Raw genomic sequence first — 20987 nt, 5'->3', positions numbered from 1 at the left:
AGGGTTCCATGGACTTCACTAAACTGCCAAAAAGGGGTAATGGCATAAAAAAGGTTAAGAACAACATTCTAAGGCAGCAAAAGGCCCTTTTTCTGAAAAGGGCCAGATAGTAAATATTTTAGACTTTGTGGGCCATGCAGTATCTGTCACAAATACTCACCTCTACCATTATGGCAGGCAAGTAACCATATGTAAACAAATATGCGTGGCTGTGTTTCAGTAAAACTTTATTAATAGAAACAGGCTATGGGTAGGATCTAGCCCAGAGGCTGTAGCTTACTGTTCCTTGTTCTGGAGTTTAATATGCATGATCTTGGTGGTATTCAGTCATACAAAGCATTTTTTTAGGTTTATGTTTAGGCCTCTCAGTGTTCTAGAAGCTTGTTCAATTGCCCCCTGCCATCTTTGTTTGCATTCTTTAAGCAGCTCATGGTGAAGTAGCAGATCCTATGTCAAAAAGCTGGAACACCATCCCAGTCTTGTGGGTTTATGTCCTAAGAAAGCAAACATCTGTTATATGTACAGATAATTACCTAGCATCTAAAGATACCAGATTTGGAGTCAGCCTGGATTGGAATCCAAGCCCTGCTTTGCACTACTGGGTGACCGAGAACAAGTTATATAGTCTCTCTGGGTCTCAGCCTTCTCCTCTGTGTAACTGTGTTGAAAAACAATATTAATAATAGTACCCACCACAGGGCCATCTTCCCAGCATCAAGCGAGACCACGCTTGTGGAGTGCTCAGCATAGCGCCTGCCATCCCGGAAGCCATTGAAGAATATTAGCTGCTATTTTGCTTACTTAAACAATATTGAAATGAGGGGTCGCCAATTTGCTTGAATTGTCATTGCCTCAGATAATTTGGACTTGGCATTCATTGAGGAAGTAAATTTGGAATATGATATCCATTCAGATGTTTGCAGTTTCACTTGCCTTGCTCATCTTTCAGCGAATATGAATTTTTTTAAAAAAAATCAAGCAGCTGGATTTTGTAACTTCACAAATAAAGAACGCAGCTGGCAATATGGGATAAATAAATTTTGTGCAATAAACACATCTTTATTAATAAAGATCTGCATGAAATAGAAGCTGGGTGTTTCCATCATTGTAAAACCATACTCCAATGAGTGCAGCACGGAGCTGACCCGTTCGAAAATGTATTGTTGAATCTGTTACAACATGTAACTCAGTCAAACTCAGCGGGTTGTGCCAAAGTCTTCAACTGTGAACCGTTAACTAGCAGAGTGGGCACATTAACAGTATGAAAGATAGTTTGAGTGTTCTAAAGTATATAACAAGTATACTTGTAAATCTTATTTTATCTGGGACAATTAAATTGCTCTTTTCGATCTCCCATTTTTCTTCTGGGTTTGATACCGGTGGTGGTGGTTTGGGTCTGGGGAAAGAAAAAGAAACCCTGCCCCTGTTCCCCCACTCCCAGGGGCTGCTAGAAGCTGCAGTTAGAAGGTCTGCACCCACCCACCTTGTATAAGCGATTTTCTGGTGTGTGCTTCGGGGGGATCCGCTGTGGTTGTTGCCTGCCTGTTCTTATCGAAACTCACCTTGTGTTGACAGGGGACGCCCCCTTCCAGTGCTGGCTCTGTAGCGCCAAGTTCAAAATCAGCTCGGACTTGAAAAGGCACATGCGGGTGCACTCAGGGGAGAAGCCTTTCAAGTGCGAGTTCTGCAACGTCCGCTGCACCATGAAGGGGAACCTCAAGTCGCACATCCGCATCAAGCACAGCGGGAATAACTTCAAGTGTCCGCACTGCGACTTCCTGGGTGACAGCAAAGCCACCCTCCGGAAGCACAGCCGCGTGCACCAGTCGGAGCATCCCGAGAAGTGCTCGGAATGCAGCTACTCCTGCTCCAGCAAGGCCGCCCTGCGCATCCACGAGCGCATCCACTGCACCGACCGCCCTTTCAAATGCAACTACTGCAGCTTCGACACCAAACAGCCTAGCAACCTCAGCAAGCACATGAAGAAGTTCCATGCGGACATGGTTAAGACTGAGGCTCTGGAGAGGAAGGACACGGGCAGGCAGAGCAGCCGGCAGGTGGCCAAGCTCGATGCCAAGAAGACTTTCCACTGCGATATATGCGACGCCTCCTTCATGCGGGAGGACTCGCTCCGCAGCCACAAGAGACAGCACAGTGAGTACAATGAGAGTAAGAACTCGGACGTGACCGTCCTCCAGTTTCAGATCGACCCCAGCAAGCAGCCCGCCACGCCCCTCACTGTGGGACACCTCCAGGTACCCCTCCAGCCCAGCCAAGTGCCCCAGTTCAGCGAGGGAAGAGTCAAAATCATCGTCGGGCATCAGGTGCCACAGGCGAACACCATCGTCCAGGCTGCCGCCGCTGCAGTGAACATCGTCCCGCCTGCTTTGGTGGCCCAGAACCCAGAGGAACTCCCGGGGAACAGCCGGCTGCAGATCCTGCGCCAGGTCAGTCTGATCGCCCCTCCTCAGTCCTCGCGGTGTCCGAGCGAGGCGGGCGCAATGACCCAGCCGGCTGTCCTGCTGACCACTCACGACCAGACGGACGGAGCCACTCTGCACCAGACTCTCATCCCCACGGCCCCAGGTGGTCCCCAGGAAGGCTCTGGCAATCAGACTTTCATTACCAGTTCGGGTATTACTTGCACGGACTTTGAAGGCCTAAACGCCTTGATTCAGGAGGGGACAGCAGAAGTGACAGTGGTGAGCGATGGAGGCCAGAACATCGCAGTGGCCACCACTGCGCCGCCGGTGTTCTCCTCCTCTTCCCAGCAAGAACTACCCAAGCAGACCTACTCCATCATTCAAGGGGCAGCCCATCCAGCTTTGCTCTGTCCTGCTGACTCCATACCAGATTAGTGCTTAAAAAACAAAAGGAGTGGGGGAAAGGAATTGAGAAAAAGAAATCATAAGTAGAATTCTCTAAAAGGTTTGCTCTTCATGTTTTCTTTGTTTTGTTTTGTTTTTGAGACGGAGTCTCGCTCTGTTTCCCAGGCTGGAGTGCAGTGGCGCAATCTTGGCTCACTGCAAGTCAGCCTCCCAGGTTCAAGCGATTCTGGTGCCTCAGCCTCCCAAGTAGCTGGGACCACAGGTGTACGACACCATGACTGGCTAATTTTTGTATATTTGATAGAGACGGGGTTTCATCATGTTGAACTCCTGACCTCAAGTGATCTGCCCACCTCAGCCTCCCAAAAGTGCTGGGATTACAGGTGTGAGCCACCATGCCTGGCCGTGGTTTGCTCTTAATATTTTTAAGGATGGCTGTGAATCCCCCTGGCCCCATAATAAATTGTAATTTTATACTGCTTACTATAATTTTTTTAACACTGTAACAACTTTGAGACCACCTCTGAATCGTCACATCATACTGTTGTAGAATCTTAAATGTTACCAAGGTGATTCCAATGAGGGGTTGGAATTAAATGCATTAAGTAGTGAATATATGTGTTTGTTTCCAACTTGATTTTCCAACTCTGGTAAAGGTTTTTGTCCATCTTATTAAATTTGTGTAGTAAATGGTACTTCCCAGCCTCTCTTTTGCCCCATTCTGGAATACTCCCCAGAGTTTGGGGGGATTCATGTTTTCCACATGTAAGCCTGTTGGCATGAAGGACCATTTTCTACATAATGTGACATGGATACTTGACCCCCCAAAAACAAATGTTTAGTGCTAATGCGCAGCAAATGAACGGTTCCCTAATAAATTGATATCTGATTAAAATATACCGAATGTTAATGATTCTTTAGAGCCAAGGTCGGATTTGGGAATGATGGGGTGTGAGTCATTAGTCAAAAACAACCTGAAGCAGCAAAGGTTTTTAATCCTCTCATAAATATCACACAGTCATCTTACCTCCTCCACAGTCACATTAAATAGATGTGGTACCTAACGTGATAAAGTGATCCATCCCACTGTCGTTTTCATTTTGAAACCTCAGACTGACAATCCTGGCATTTCTGTTTAGATGCAAAAATGATCAAAGTTTCTACTAACAAGACAGAATTTTCTAGAATAGCATTTTTGAGATGTTAATATCTGTGCAGAACCCAGATGAGTGGACTGAGAGCGTACCTAGATTTTTTCCAGAGCATAGGTTGTATTGAGAAGAGGAAAATTCAAATTGTGCGGTTTTCCGTTGAGATGCTGTTTGATCAGTAGGTGGTGCCAGAGAGCAAGCTAGAATCACCCATGCTTGTACCTTAAGCCATTCTCTAGTGGTGTAATACCACTCATTTCTGCTGTCAGCAAGGATTGGTGAGAAGAGGTTACTCTTGCGACAGAAGCATATTTAGAATATTATGAGAATACTTAGATACATTTTTGCCACTTTTATTCTTCTTTCTTTGATCCATAATATTTGAACACAATTTTGATGACTTGCTATATTATATTTGCCATAATTTCTTTATTTTCCTATCATCAATGATAATAGTGAGTTATTAGCTATGGTTTTTGGTAAGAAACAGAAAAGGCTTACAGTATACAATGTTAGTGATTTAAATAATTTTGTCACTTCAAACTCACTGCTTACAACCCTTTAGAAAACTGTTCTGCTTTTGAATTTCAGCTGGGAAACTTCCATTGTCCTGGTCCTATTTTCTACATCTTTCTTTTTTCCCACTTTTTTCAACTGTAAAGGATTTTTTCCTGATTATAATGTGTATTCAAGATAGAAAATATGAAAAACAGAATATTACTAGAAAAAAATAGAAGTTACTAATAATCTTACTGTCCAGATACAAACTATACAGACTGTAACCATTTTGATGGACTTCCTATCAATCTTTTTTTTTTTTTTTTTGAGACAGTCTCTCACTTCGCCCAGGCTGGAGTGCGGTGGTGCGATCTGGGCTCACTACAAGCTCCACCTCCCGGGTTCACACCATTCTCCTGCCTCAGCCTCCCGAGTAGCTGGGACTATAGGCGCCCACCACCATGCCCGGCTAATGTTTTGTATTTTTAGTAGAGACAGGGTTTCACCATAGCCAGGATGGTCTCGATCTCCAGACCTCATGATCTGCCCACCTCGGCCTCCCAAAGTGCTGGGTTTACAGGTGTGAGCCACCGCGCCCAGACCCTATCACTCTTTTTTTATGCTTATGTATATATGTTTTCTACTCCAGTTATAAAGTTGTAGTTTAATTAAGCATAATATTTTTATATTCTATATTTCTTTTTGCATCCTTAGATCTCTACCTACCAGCTGCCTTCCATATATATACATACACAAACATACATACACATGCATGGACATGTACACACATGCATATTTGATTTGTTGGTTGTTTTGTCTCTTTACAAACTACAACAGTAAAACTTATTCTTTGGAATAAATTACACACAGAATTGTACAAACACCAAGCCAACAACTTCCAGCCCCTCCATATTCTCACCCCATCCAAGGTAAGTAATGTTAGGTGCTCTGTATTCTTACCAATATACGTGGACTCAAAAGATAACATAGAAAACGTTTTCCTAGTTCTACAGTAATTGTATCATACTCTGCACATTTCTCTGCAACTTGCTTTGATTATTCCATCTATAGACCTAGTTTTTTTAAACAAACGTTACAGACATGCCAGGGTTTAGTCCGTCATCTTGCTATTATGATTATTAAGGTTGTTTGAGGAATAGTTTTGTCATTACAAACTGCCCCAGTAAACTTTCATATTCTGCTCTTTTTTTTTTTTTTTCTGTAAGTAGATTCGAAACAGTAAGTTTCATGGAGCTTGCATAGTTTGTACTTACATAAATATGGATTAATTTTCACAATGATAGTCTCATCCATGATGTGGGCCTAACTACCTTTGGAAGTTTTGTCAATCTGCTGTGTGAAAATGGTTATCTGGCCTTCATGCACTCCCCTAGCTGGTGGTGTGGTCTGCGTTTTCTGAGACATCTCTGCATAGGCTGGTTGACCATGTGTGCTACTCTCTTCTGTGAACTTAGAACTCTTACTGCCTCCTTTTTCTCCTTGGCTGTTGGGAAGTTGGGAACACTAACCCGACGTCAGTCACACATTGCTGAGTTTCTTCCCCTCCTGTCATTGTGTTTTGACTTTACTTGTGGGGCTGTCACCATATAAAAATGACTGTCTTTTTCTGTGGTTAGATGCTCCTGTCGCTTCATTTGTGGCACCTGTATTTTCTAAGAACATCCATCCTTCCCCTGAGATTAAATTGGTTTTCCCTTTGGTGTTTTTCCTGCTTGCTTGTTTGTTTTTCAATGGCTCCTTGCTGCAGCCAGAATTCTTTTTTTTTTTTTCCTTCTTTTTTTTTTTTTTTCTTGTTTTGAGACAGAGTCTGGCTCTGTCTCCCAGCCTGGAGTACAGTGGCACGATCTCAGCTCACTGCCCGCTCTGCCTCCCAGGCTCAGGCAATTCTCCTGCCTCAGCCTCCCAAGTAGCTGGGATCACAGGTGTGTGCCACCATGCCTGGCTAATTTTTATATTTTTAGTAGAGACGAGATTTCACCATGTTGGCCATGCTGGTCTCAAACTCCTGGCCTCCTGTGATCTGCCCACCTCAGCCTCCCAGAGTGCTGGGATTACAGCTCATGCCCAGAACTCATATTTATATGTTATGATGAACAAGTTTGACTGTCTGCTTATGCCAGAACCATTTGTTAAATATTATTTTCCTGAAAACTGAAATCCTAATTTAACTCATGTAGATAAAGTTCACAAATATACTTCCAGAACTTCTTTATTCTGGAATATTAGAGATCTGAGATTCCAGAAGATGATCTGGCTTGCTAACGTCACTTATTTGATCATATTAGCATTAAGGTAAGCTTAATCTTTTAGACTTACAAACTTCCCCCAGCTATTATTTTCCAAAATTTTCTTAGCAATTCTTAGATATTTATTCTTCCAAAGGAACTGTTATTTTATCCAGTACCTAAACCACCCCCACCAAAAAAGAAAACCTTTTGGAATTTTTTATTGAAATTGCATCAGTATTTTATATGAACTTATCAAAAGAATGACTATGAAAATATTAAGTCTTCTACCCAAAAACCTTTATTTAACTCCTATTGTAAACATTATTCAGTCAAATTATGTAGTCTATTTTTATTATATAAGGTCTGTGTTTCTTTTTTTTGAGATGGAGTCTCGCTATGTCATCCAGGCTGGAGTGCAGTGGCGCAATTTTGGCTCACAGGGTTCAAGTGATTCTCCCACTTCAGCCTCTTGAGTAGCTGGGATTATAGGCGCCTGCCACCATTCCTGGCTAATTTTTGTGTGTGTATTTTTACTAGAGATGGGGTTTCGCCATGTTGGCCAGGCTGGTCTTGCACTCCTGGCCTCAAGTGATCCGCCTGCCTCAGCCTCCCAAAGTGCTGGGATTACAGGAGTGAGCCACCGTGCCCGGCCCTGTGTTTTTTTATTATTCCATAATTTTATCATAATTGTGAATAGGAATTTTTGTATTTGTTGCAGACATCAAGAAAAGCCAAAATAGACTATATTTGTCTATATTAAAGAAAAATTCTCAGTAATGAATTGTATTTATTAGAAATCCTTGGTCTCTGATAAATATGATTTATAATTATCTGATGTAGTCTTTTATTTTCATATTGTTTTATCTCTTCCCTTAGAATATTTTTACTACTTATTTTGTTTTCTTGTCCTGTTGCTTTAGCCAGAACCTCCAAACAACGCTGATACAGCTGGCATCCTTGCTGTGATTCCTAATTCTAACTTTAGAATTTTCCAATGTAATATACACCACTCCTTTGGATAATGGTTTTTATATACTTAGGTCATTTTCTTCTGCTCCAGTTTTCACTTAGAGTGAAATCGCTTGAACCCAGGAGGTGGAGGCAGCAGTGAGCCAAAATTGCGCTGCTGCACTCCAGCCTGGGCGACAGAGCGCAACTCCATCTCAAAAAAAAGAAACACAGACCTTATATAATAAAAATAGACTAAATAATTTGACTGAATAATGTTTACAATGGAGTTGAATAAAGGTTTTTGAGTACAAGACTTAATATTTTCATAGTAATTCTTTTGATAAGTTCATATAAAATACTGATACAATTTCACTTATCAGGGTAGCTTGCTGAATTTTATCAAATATCGCCTTAAAATCGTTAGCCATAAGTATTTAGGTTTTGCACTTAAATATGTTGACACAGTGAATTCGTATAGCATATACCCTGGTATGTTAAGTCACCTTGCATTCCTGGAACAAATCCTCTTGGTCATGTTGAATTATTCTTCCAAAACACTGCTGGATTTCATTTTCTAATATCTTACCTGGAAGTTTTACAACTCTAGCCATTTGCTGCGTAATGGCATTTTGGTCAACAGATTGCATATTACAGTGGTGATCTCATAATAATAATGGAGCTGAAACATTTCTATTGCCTACTGATATCTTGATGATCCTGACCCTGCATAGGCTGAGGCTAGTGTGCATGTTTGTGTCTTAGTTTTTTTTTTTTTTTTAAGTTGAAAAAGTAAAAGAGAAAAAAATAGAAAAGGCTTGTAGAATCAGGATATAAAGAAATAATATTTTTGTATGGTTATATAATGCTTGTGTTTTCAGCTGAGTGTTATTACAAAAGACTGATAAGAGTCAAAATCTTTAGAATTAATACATGTATAAAGTAAAAAAGTTACAATAAGCTATACTTAATTTACTACTGAAGAAAGAATTTTTTAATAAATGTAGAGTAGTCTAAGTGTACAGTGTTTATAAGGTCTACAGTAGTACATGGTCCTGACCTAAGCCTTCACATTCACTCACCGCTCACCCACTGACTCACCCAGAGCAACTTCCAATCCTGCAAGCTCCATTCATGATAAGTGTCCTAAACAGGTGTACCATATTTTTATCTTTTATACCATATTTTTACTGTACTTTTGTTTTGTTTTGTTTTTGAGATAGGGTCTTACTCTGTCACGCAGGCTGGAGTACAGTGGCACAATCACAGCTCACCTCACTGCAGTCTTTACCTCCCCAGGCTCAGGTGATCCTCCCACCTCAGCCTCCCAAGTAGCTGGGACCACAGGCATGTACCATGACGTATTTTTTTGTAGAGATGGGTGTTGGCATGCTGCCCAGGCTGGTCTTGAACTCCTGGGCTCAAGTGATCTACCCACCTCAGCCTCCCAAAGTGCTAGGATTACAGGCACGAGCCACCACGCCTGGGCTGCAGTACCTTTTCTATGTTTAGTTATATTTAGATAGACAAGTACTTACCATTGTGTTACCATTACCTACAGTACTCAGCACATTCACGTGCTGTATGGATTTCTAGCCTAGGAACCATAGACTACGCCGTATTTCTCAGAATGGATCCCTGTTGATAAGTGGCAATGACTTGTATACACATACATGCAGCTGGTCTCTAGTTTTCTTTTTTAGTGCTATCTCTGATTTTTGCTTGTTTCTTACAGAACTCTAAAAATAAATTGGAGCTTGTGCAACTCTAAAAATACACTGGAGCTCTTCTCTTCTTTTTCGGTGACCTGCTATAGGTTGACTATCTCAGAAATTACCTGTTCTATTATCTTGGCTGATAGTCTTTTTCATTGTAACGTTCTTAACAAACTTCCCAATTATTTTCTGTAATTAGTGATCTGTTCAGGTCGTATATCTTATCTGGATCAGTTTTAGTAGTTTATATTTAGCAAAAGAAAAAAAAATCATTTACTCTGCTCTAAATTTTCAATTTTGCGGCCCTATGATTCCATTTAACTTTCTTTTTAAAATATTTTAATAACTTTGGCATTTGGGGGTCCATCACCTTTCTTGTTGCTACTGGTTTTGGGGTTTCCTTTTTTATTGTTGTATTTTTAGTCTTCTACTTAGCATGCTAAGGGTTTACTTATTTAGTCATTTGTATTAAAGTAAAAGTAGCACTTTTGCTTTTATTTATTTCTCTACCCTCTCCCATTTCATTCATTTCAGCTTTCAGCTTTTTTTTTTTTTTTTGAGACGGAGTCTCGCTCTGTCACCCAGGCTGGAGTGCAGTGGCGCAATCTCAGCTCACTGCAAGCTCCGCCTCCTGGGTTCAAGTGATTCTCCTGCCTCAGCCTCCTGAGTAGCTGGGACTACAGGTGTGCACCACCACACCCAGCTAGTTTTTTTGTATTTTTTGTAGAAATGGGGTTTCACCATATTGACCAGGATGGTCTCGATCTCTTGACCTCGTGATCCGCCTGCCTTGGCCTCCCAAAGTGCTGGGATTACAGGTGTGAGCCACTGCTCCCGGCCTCAGCTTTTAGTTTAATAATTCTTTCCCCTGCTTTTCTTTCATTTTATTTTGTTATTCTAGTTTCATATATTAAGTTCACTTATTCAGTCTTTAGCAATAACAATATTTAAAGCTATATATTTTCCATTATGCATTCACCTGTGTTAAAAGATAATTTTTTGAGTTAAAATCATGACTGTCATACAAATATAAGATTAGCACATGTCAAGTATTCATTAATTAAAGGAGGAATCTGTAAGATACAACAGGCTCAAAGGAGAATCAACAAATGCATGATTACATAGGCAATCAGGAATGCTGAAATAAATTCACCAACAGATGCAAAACTGGTCACTATCTCCAGAGTAGTAATCAGTTGCGTTCCATCAAAAGAAATCTGTTTGCAGTGCTGTGGATGAGTTATTTGCAACACTATCTGTTTCTGTAACCTGCAAAGTTGTAAAATGGTCAGGCACGGTGGTTCACGCCTATAATCTCAGCACTTTGGGAGGCCAAGGCAAAAGGATCACATGAGTCCAAGCATTCCAGACCAGCCTGAGCAACATAGGGGAGACCCTCTCTCTACAAATACTATCCAAAAAAAAAATTGGCTGGGCGTGGTGGTGTGCACCTGTAGTCCCAGCTACTCTAGAGGCTGAGATTGGAGGATCACTTGATCTGGGGAGATTGAGGTTTCAGTGAGCTGTGATCATGCACCACCACTCTCTAGCCTTGGTGGCAGAGTGAGACCATGTCTAAAAAAAAAAAAAAAACCTAAGGTGTAAAATAGCTCAAAACCATTAAAGGGCACTAACCTCTATAGAAGCAGATAATCCAGAACCAGGAACTGACAGGATACCCTGTCATCTTTTTTTTTTGTTTTGAGACGGAGTCTCACTCTGTCACCCAGGCTGGAGTGCCGTGGCGTGATCTCGGCTCACTGCAAGCTCCGCCTCCCGGGTTCACGCCATTCTCCTGCCTCAGCCTCCTGAGTAGCTGGGGCTACAGGCGCCCGCCACCACGCCCAGTTAATTTTTTTGTATTTTTAGTACAGACGGGATTTCACTGTGTTAGTGAGGATGGTCTCGATCTCCTGACCTCATGATCGGCCCGCTCTGGCCTCCCAAAGTGCTAGGATTACAGGCGTGAGCCACCGTGCTCGGCTGATATCCTGTGATCTTTATTGCCTACAAAATCATTCAAAAATTTTCCTTATATCCATCCCCATAAACTTTTGTATGACATGCCCTTCTTTCCATAAACTTCTAGACTTTGTTATTTCAGTTTTGGGAATGGTTAGTTGGTTGCTTTGAAGGGGATAGGACCAGAATCCAGGGGTTCTGTAAAGGTACGTTTCCTATTTTGCAAGTACGGGCATATTTCGGAGATATTGTGAGTCTGGTTCCAGACCACCACAATAAAGCAAATATCACAGTGAAGTGAGTCACACATATTTTTTAATTTCCCAGTGCATATAAAAGTTATGTTTATTCTATACTAAAGTCTATTGAGGGCACAATAGCATTGTGACTTTTAAAAGTACATACTTAAATTTAAAAATACTATGTTGCTAAAAATTGCTGACAATCATATGAGCCTTCGGCAAGTTGCAGTCATTTTGCTGCTAAAGGGTCTTCCTCAATGCCAATGGCTGCTGACTGATCAGGGTTGTGGTTGCTGAAGGTTGGGGTAACTGTAGTAATTTATTAAAATAAGACAACAACAAAGTTTGCCACATCAATGGACTCTTCCTCTTTTTTCCCTTTTTTTTTTTTTTTTTTTTTTGACGGAGTCTCGCTCTGTCACCCAGGGTGCAGTGCAATGGCGCGATCTCAGCTCACTGCAAGCTCTGCCTCCTGGGTTCAAGCAATTCTCCTGCCTCAGCCTCCTGAGTAGCTGGAACTATAGGCGTGCCCCACCACGCCCAGCTAATTTTTATATGCTTAGTAGAGATGGGGTTTCAACATGTTGGTCAGGCTGATCTCAAACTCCTAACCTTGTGATCAGCCCGCCTCGGCCTCCCAAAATGCTGGGATTACAGGTGTGAGCCATCGCACCTGGCCTCTTTTTTGCCTTTTTTGGTTTAAATTTAAGGGGTACAACTGCTTGCAGTTTTGTTACATGGATATATTGCATAGAGGTGAAATCTGGGCTTTTAATGTAACCATCACCCAAATAATGTACATTTTACCCATTAAGCAATTTGTGTGTGTGTCTGTGTGTGTGTGTGTGTGTGTGTGTGTGAGATGGAGTTTCACTCTGTCGCCTAGGCTGGAATGCTGTGGCGCAATCTCAGCTCACTGCGACTTCCCCTGCCCGAGTTCAAGCAATTATCCTGCTTCAGTCTCCCATGTAGCTGGGATTACAGGCACGTGCCACCATGCCCAGCTAATTTTTGTATTTTTAATAGAGATGGGGTTTCACCATGCTGGCCAGACTGGTCTCGAACTCCTGACCTTAGGTCATCTGCCCACCTTGGCCTCCCAAAGTGCTGGGATTACAGGCGTGAGCCACCACACCAGACCCATTAAGCAATTTCTTATCCCTTACCTCCCTTCCACCCTTCTGAGTCTGTAATGCCTATTATTCCACACTGTATGCCCATGTATAAACATTATTGAGCTCCCACTTATGAGACCATCCAGTGTTTGACTCTCTGTTTCTGAGTTATTTCATGTAAAATAACAGCCTCCAGTTTCATCTGTGTTGCTGCAAAAGACATAATTAAACCTTTTCATGAAAGATTTCTCTGCAACATCCAATGCTGTTGGATATCACTCTACTCATAGTAAGACTGCTTTCAAAATTGGACTCAATCCTCTCAAACCCTGGCACTGCTTAATCAACTAAGGCTAAGTAATATTTTAAGTTGTTTGTTGTCATTTTCACAATGTTCAGAACATCTTTACCAGGAGTAGATGCCATCTCAAGGAACCACTTCCTTTGCTCAGTCATAAGAAGCAACTCCTCATCCATTCAAGTTCTCTCATAAGATTACAGCAATTCAGCCACATCTTCAGGTTCCACTTCTAATTCTAGTTCTCTTGCTATCTCCACCATCTCTGCAGCTACTTCCTCCACTGAGGTCTTGAACTCTCTCAAGTTCATTTATAACGGTTGGAATCAAGTTCTTACAAACTCCTGGTAAGGTCGATATTTTGACCTCCCCCCAGGAATCACGAATGATCTTCATGGCATTTAGAATGGCGAATCCTTCATCTTGATGTTCTGGTGAAAAAAAAAAAAAAGAATAGTGAATCCTTTTTAGAAGGTTTCCAATTTACTTTGCCCAGACGCATCAGAGGAATCACTATCACAGCTATAGTCTTAAAAAATGTATTACTTCAATAATAAGACTTCAAGGTCAAAATTACCCCCTCATCCATGGGCTACAGGTTGGAGGTTATGTTAGCAGGCATGAAAACAACATTTGTCTCCTTATACATCTCCATCAGAGCTCTTGGGTGACCAGGTGCATTGTCAATAAGCAGTAATATTGTGGAAGGAACCTATTTTCTGAGGAGTAGGTCTCAACATGGGGCTTAAAATATTCAGTAGACCATGCCGTAAACAGAGGTGCTGTCATCCAGCCTTCATGGTTCCATTTCTAGAGCCTAGACAGTAGATTTAGCATCATTCTTAAGGGCCTTAGGATTTTTGGAATGGTAAATGAGCACTGGCTTCAACTTTAAGTTACCAGCTATATTAGCCCCTAACAAGAAAGTCAGCCTGTCCTTTGAAGCTTTGAAGTCAGACTTTGACTTCTCCTCTCTAGCTATGAACATCCTAGATGGCGTCTTCTTCCAGTAGGAGACAGTTTTATCTACATTGAAAAATCTATTTAGTGTAGCCTCCTTCATCAGTGATCTTAGCTAGATCTTCTGGGTAACTTGCTGCAGCTTCTACATCAGCACCTGCTGCTTCACTTTGCACTTTTATGATCTGGAGATGGCTTCTTTCTTTAAGCCTCCTGAACCAACTTCTGCTAGCTTCCAATTTTCTTCTGCAGCTTCCTCAGCTCTCTCAGTCTCCATAGAATTTAAGGTGTTAGGTCCTTGCTCTGGATTAGGCTTTGGCTGAAGACAATGTCGTGGCTGGTGTGATCTTCTATTCAGACCACTCAAACGTTCTTCACATCAACAATAGGGTGTTTCACTTTCTTATCATTCATATGTTCACTGGAGTAGCACTTTTAATTTCTTTGCAGAACTTTTCCTTTGCATTCACCACTTGGCTAACTGGTGCAAAAGGCCCAGCTTTCAGCCTGTCTTGGCTTTCAACATGCCTTCCTCACCAAGCTTAACCTTGTCTAGCTTTTGATTTAAAGTGAGAGACGTGGGACTCTTTCTTTCACTGGAACACTTAGAGGCCATTATAGGGTTATTAACTGGCCTAATTTCAACATTGTTGAGTCTCAGGGAATAGGGAAGCTCAAGCAGAGGGAGAGAGATGGGAACAGCTGTTCTGTGGACCAGTCAGAACACACAGTACATTTATCAATTAACTTCGCCATCTTATATGGACATGGTTCACGGCACCCCGAAGCAATTACAAGAGTAATATTAAAGATTACCAATCACAGATCACCATAACAGATACAATAATAATAAAAAGCTTGAAATGTGAGAATTACCAGAATATGACACAGAGAACCAAAGTGAGCACCCGCTGTTGGAAAAATGGTGCCCATAAGACTTGTTCGATGCGGGCTTGCCACAAACTTCAATGTGTGAAGAAAAAAAAAACAAAAAAAACCTGGGCATCTGCAAAGCAGAATAAAGCTAAGGACAATCAAACAAGGTGTGCCTGGATTACAATTTGTGAAACTATATTTTGGCTTTTGGTTTCTGATGTTACTGGGTTTTGGCCTGAAAATGTGACCTGTAAAATAAATATTTTTCTCCCTCATTATGCCATTTTCTTTGTTTTGTTTTTGTTTTTTGTATTTTTTTGACTTTTATTTTAGGTTTAGGGGGTACGTATGCAGGTTTTTTACCTAGGTAAATTGCATGTCATTTGGGGGGGCAGGTTTTTTACCTGGGTAAATTGCATGTCACTGGGGTTTTGTGTATAAATGGTTTGGTCACCCAGGTAGTGAGTATAGTACCCAGTAAGTAGTTCTTCAACCCTCAACTTCCTCCCTCCCTCCACCTTCAAGTAGGCCCCAGTGTCTGTTGTTCCTATCTTTGTGTCCACAGGTACTCAATGTTTAGCTCCCACTTATAAGTGAAAACATGTGGTATTTGGTTTTCTGTTCCTGCATTAATTCACTTAGGATAATGACCTCCAGCTGCATCTATGTTGCTGCAAAGTCCATGATTTCATGTTGTTATGGCTGTGACGTACTCCATGGTGTACGTACCACATTCCCTTGATCCAGTCCATCACTGATGGACATCTAGGTTGGTTCCATGTTGCTATCGTGAATAGTGCTGTGATGAACATACGCGTGCATGTGACTTTGGTAGAATGATTTGTACTAATGGGATTGCTGAGTTAAGTGGTAGTTCTAAGTTCTTTGAGAAATCTCCGAACTGCTTTCCACACTGGCAGAACTAAGTTACATTCCCACAAGCAGTGTACAAATGTTTCCTTTTGTCCTCAACCTCGCGAATATCTTTAGTTTTCTGCCTTTTTCACGGTAGCCACGGTGACTAGTGTGGGATGGTATCTCACGGTGCTTTTGATTTACGTCTCTCTCATGATTAGGATGTTGAGCATTTTTTCATATGTTTGTTGGCTGCTTGTATGTCTTCTTATAATTTAATAGTTTTCTGTATGGCTATTTACATGACCAATTTTTGTACGTATTTGGTGATTATTAGAGAAGAATATATAGTCTCTGTAAAGTTTAAATGTTTATGAATTATTCAGCTCTTCTAATCCTTTCTTAGTTTGTGTCTATTTGGTAAACTCTGAAAGAAATATTTTAAAATCTCTCATGAGGATTGCATTTTTAAAACCAAGCTTTCCTTATATTACCAGGGTGCTTTTTTAAATTATATTTTGCCATATGTTATTTGATGTATACAAAGTTTGTAGCTATTCTATGTTCTTTGTCATTTTTTCCTTTTATTCTTATGTACCTGTTCCTTCTATTTAATAATAGCTTTTGGCCTTAAATCATGCTTTATCTCATAATAACGTTCTAAGTCTTATTTTGTATTTTATTTCATTTGCCCGGTTCATGTCTGCCCATTCTGTTATTCAGTATCTTTCTTTATCAGCCTCCCCTTGTCTTTGATAGGAGAATTCAAATCATTTGTATTTATTACAGTAATATATACGTGCTATTATTCACTTCCATCTTATTTAGTATTTGCTATTTATTAAAGTTTGCAGTTTTCTCCTTTTTCCTTTTTATTTCTTTTCTCTAGAAAGGTATATATTCATCTCCATTCTGCTGACAGTTACATTCCAATTTTTTGTGTGTTGGTTTTTTTTTTGAGATAGGGTCTGTGTCTCCCAGGCTGGAGTGCAGTGGAGTGATCTTGGCTCACTGCAGCCTTGACCTCCCCAGCTCAAGTGATCCTCCCACCTCAGCCCCCTAAGTAGTTGCGACTCCAGGTGTGTGCCTCCGTGCCTGGCTAATTTTTGTTTGTTTGGTTGGTTTGTTTTGTAAAGATGGGGTTTTTCCATGTTTCCCAGGCTGGTCTCGAACTCCTGGGCTCAAGCAATCTGCCCACCTTTGCCTCCCAGAGTGCTGGGATTACAGGTATGAGCCAGTGCACCTGGCCTACTTTCCAATATCTAACAATGATTGTGATTGTTAAATATATATTTGCTTACTGCTGTATAAAAAGTAAACATTAGCCATGCCTCAATCTTCCATTAAGAAATTCTTCCCTGATGAGAGGAAGCTTTTGGACTTCATCTTCTACAGCCCCTATCCTCAAATTCTGAGTTTTGCTGAGATGACTTATAAGTTTATTTCTAGGCTTTTGTTAAGTTTTGCCCTATGGGGCAAACTTACATTCAGATTCCCAGTCAGTTTACCATCTCCATTTAGATTTAACCAAAAATTACTGCATTCATCGTTCACCATTGTTTCTTACATCCTTCAACTTCCGTATGTTGTGCCTTTACTCTGATTTCATTTTCATTTGGTTAGAGTACTTCCTGGAGTATGCTCCTCAGAAGGGCACATAGGTGGGACTTCTTTTGTCCTGGCAGATGAATTATATCCTTGGACATAACATTCTTTTCTCTTCAGTAGTCATTAAACTCTGTTCTGGTGGAGATGAAAAGTTGAATCCCAATCTGATCCATTTCTTAGATGCCCTAGGTCCTGTAGCCCAGCAAAGTTGAGACAAAATCATGGTGTTACCAGGGAAAAAAAACAAGGCAGTGGCTCATCCTAGCCAGTCAGGTTGAGAGAATCAGTTTCTGAAACTTCTTAGATAGAGAGCGGGCCTTGAAAGTAGGAAATATTATTAAAGTTAAAAAATTATCATTTATTTCATCATACTTCTCCGCAACAAAATTATGGCTATATAAATTGAAATTCACATCTTTTATTTTCTATGATCAGAGGGCTCCAAGCTTTAGACATTTCTTCAATATCAGATTACCATTAGGGTCAGGCACAGTAGCTCACGCCTGTAATCCCAGCACTTTGGGAGGCCAAGGTGGATGGATCACCTGAAGTCAGGAGTTTGAGACCAGCCTGGCCAACATGGCAAAACCCCATCTCTGCTAAAAATACAAAAGTTAGCTGGGTGTGGTGGTGCATGCCTGTAGTCCCAGCTACTCAGGAGGCTGAGGCAGGAGAATCACTTGCCTGGGAGGCAGAGGTTGCAGTGAGCTGAGATCGTGCCACTGCACTCCAGCCTGAGTTGACAGAATGAGAATCCATCTCAAAAAACAAGATAATTAGGAATTTTGACCAAAGCAACATACATTTATTATATAATTTGAAAAATAGTTATTAAATATAAGCAATGTACTGGTGTTTTTCTATTTTAATGAGGTAGATAGGCCTGGTTTTTAGTCAGCTTACATATTCTTTATGAATATTACTTTTTTAAAAAACTGTTTTTCAGCAGTTGCTAGAATGAGATACAGTTTATTTTCAGTTATGTGTCAAATTCTCTTTTATTTATGTAAACTCTGAGTTTTATTCACATAAATAAGAATATAGAAATACAAATTGTATTATTATAGCACTATTTCTCGATTATTTTAATTTCTTCTGAATTCTGTGCCAGAAAATCACATATTGATCAGTTATTAATTGGGTCAATTTTGTTAAAAACAAAGAACTGAAAACAACCTGGGTTTCTTTTCCAATTATGGAATCACTTGCCTTCTCAACACTGACGCTGTGATGTCTCAGATTTCATGGCTCCGGCCACTGGTTCAGTATGGTTTGTTAATAATGGGCCACTTTCTCTGTGTGTTCTTAGGTGATCAGTTTTAGGAAAAGGTATGCCTAGAAGTTAAGGATCTGAGAATTGATGTCCTTAATCATGCCTGGTTTTGTTTGTTTGTTTGTTTTTGAGAGAGAGAGTCTCCCTCCGTCACCCAGGCTGGAGTGCAGTGGCGTGATTTCAGCTCACTGCAACCTCCACCTCCTGGTTCAAGCAATTCTCCTGCCTCAGTCTCCTGAGTAGTTGGAACTACAGGCACCCACCACCACGTCTGGCTAATTTTTGTATTTTTAGTCGAGGCGGGGTTTCACCATGTTGGCCAGGCTGGTCTGGAACTCCTGACCTCAAAGGATCCACTCACCTCAACCTCCCAAAGTGCCGGGATTACAGGCATGAGCCACCGAGCCCAGTCAATCATGCTTGTATATACTGAAAATCTTGGCAGGGGGCAGTGATTCATGCCTGTAATTCCAGCACTCTGGGAGGCTGAGGCAGGAGGATCACTTGAGCCCAGGAGTTTGAGACCAGTCTGGGCAACATGTCAAAACCCTGCCTCTACAAAAAATACCAAAACATTAGCTGGGCTTGATGGCACATGCCTGTAGTACTGGCTTCTTGGGAGGCTGAGGTGGGAGGACTGCTTGAGCCTAGGAGGTCAAGGTTGCAGTGAACTGTGAGCCATCATCATGCCACTGCACTCCAGACTGGGCAACAGAGTGAGACCATGTCAAAAAAAAAAAAGAAAAAGAAGAAGAAGAAAGAGAAAGAGAGAGAAGGAAAGAAAGAAAGAAGGAAAGAAGGAAGGAAGGAAGGAAGGAGGGAGGGAGGGAGGGAGGGAAGGAAGGAAGGAAGGAAGGAAGGAAGGAAGGAAGGAAGGAAGGAAGGAGGGAGGGAGGGAGGGAGGGAGGGAGGGAAGGAAGGAAGGAGGGAGGGAGGGAGGGAAGGAGGGAGGGAGGGAGGGAAGGAAGGAGGGAGGGAGGGAGGGAGGGAGGGAAGGAAGGAGGGAGGGAGGGAGGGAGGGAGGGAAGGAGGAAGGAAGGAAGGAAGGAAGGAAGGAAGGAAGGAAGGAAGGAAGGAAGGAAGGAAGGAATCTTTGCATATTTCCACAATACAAAACCCTCAATTTGAAGACCTTTAGCCATAGAGCAGGAGTCAGCAATGTTTTTTCAGTAAAGGGCCAGATAGTACGTTTTCAGCTTTGTGGGTCGTCTCTTCTCTGTTGCAACTATTCAGCTCTGCCGGGTAGCAGGGAAGTAGCCACAGTCAATATTTGGGGCAGTAGGCATGGCTGTGCTCCAATAAAATTCCATTCATAGGCATTGAGATTTCAATTTCATAAAATTTTCACCTCACAGAATTTAATTTTCTTTTGATTTTTGTGAACCAGTTAAAAATGTGAAAACCAGACCAGCCACAGTGGCTCACATTTGTAATCCTAGCACTTTGGGAGGCTGAGGCAGGCAGATCACTTGAGGTCAGGAGTTCGAGATCAGCCTGGGCAACATGGTGAAACCCTGTCTCTACCAAACATACAAAAAATTAGCCAGGTGTGGCGTGCACCTGTGGTCCCAGCTACTTGGGAGGCTGAGGTGGGAGGATTGCTTGAGCCCAGGAGGCAGAGGTTGCAGTGAGATGAGATTGTGCCACTGCATTCCAGCCTGGGTGACGGAGTGAGACTCCATCTCAAAAAAATATAAAAATAAAAATAAAAATGTGAAAACCATTCTTAGCTCACAGATCATACAAAAAACAAGTGGTCCATAAGTTCAAATTAGATTGAATTTATATTTTATTTTATGACTTCCTTTTATATTGGAATGGAGAATTCTGTTTAAAAACTAGACCACCTGTAGGGTTTTTTATTGTTGCTATTGTTGTTGGTACGTGATTAAACAAACGTGTGAGACCCTTTCCTGAAATGGTCCAAGTCACCCCGTATCCTGTTGTGGGAATGGCCTATAAACTCCTGAAAAGGCATAAGGCAGTTTGTGAACCTTGATGCCACCCTTCCTCAAGCATCACAAAGAAGCACCTTTGGGCTGAAAAGCTGTCAGTCCCCCAGTGGCTCTGGCTTAAGTCACAATGACACTTGATTAAAACAGGGTGCTTGCCACCAAACTGAGATATCTTAATAACCTCCTGCTTGTATAAATCAGTGACTGCTGTAAAACACCTGTGAATTCGAGTTCAGTTTTTCAGTGGCTTACTTCGGAAGGCTTGGCTTCCAGACACAGAACAGGCAAGCTTCTTTCCTGACTAGATGAGAAATTTAGCAGAGAGGCAGTCTGGATAAAATCTGACTTTCATTCAGGAGTGGATCCAGTTTTTGTGGGGCCTGAAGTGTATGCAAACTAGGGAGACTTTTTAAAAAAAAAATGTAAAATTACCAATACAGGAACTTAAAAGGGG

The 20987-nt window shown here is 41.5% G+C and overlaps 1 protein-coding gene across 5 annotated transcripts in view; it reads left to right on the top strand.

Moving 5' to 3' along the window:
- Window positions 1-20987, top strand: part of ZFP64 (ZFP64 zinc finger protein) — a 97773-nt gene that overhangs the window by 37391 nt on the left and 39395 nt on the right. For 2 of the 5 annotated variants that reach the window (XM_015148759.3, XM_077948238.1), the window contains one exon: window positions 1576-3723. The exons of 2 other annotated variants lie outside the window; for them this stretch is intronic. In XM_015148759.3, the coding sequence (XP_015004245.1) occupies window positions 1576-2858 (1283 nt within the window). In that variant the 3' untranslated portion in view covers window positions 2859-3723. 5 annotated transcript variants of the gene reach the window in all.

The sequence above is a fragment of the Macaca mulatta genome, chromosome 10, assembly GCF_049350105.2.
Source record: "Macaca mulatta isolate MMU2019108-1 chromosome 10, T2T-MMU8v2.0, whole genome shotgun sequence".
Classification (NCBI taxonomy): domain Eukaryota; kingdom Metazoa; phylum Chordata; class Mammalia; order Primates; family Cercopithecidae; genus Macaca; species Macaca mulatta.
This window is presented reverse-complemented; position numbering and strand designations above follow the sequence as displayed.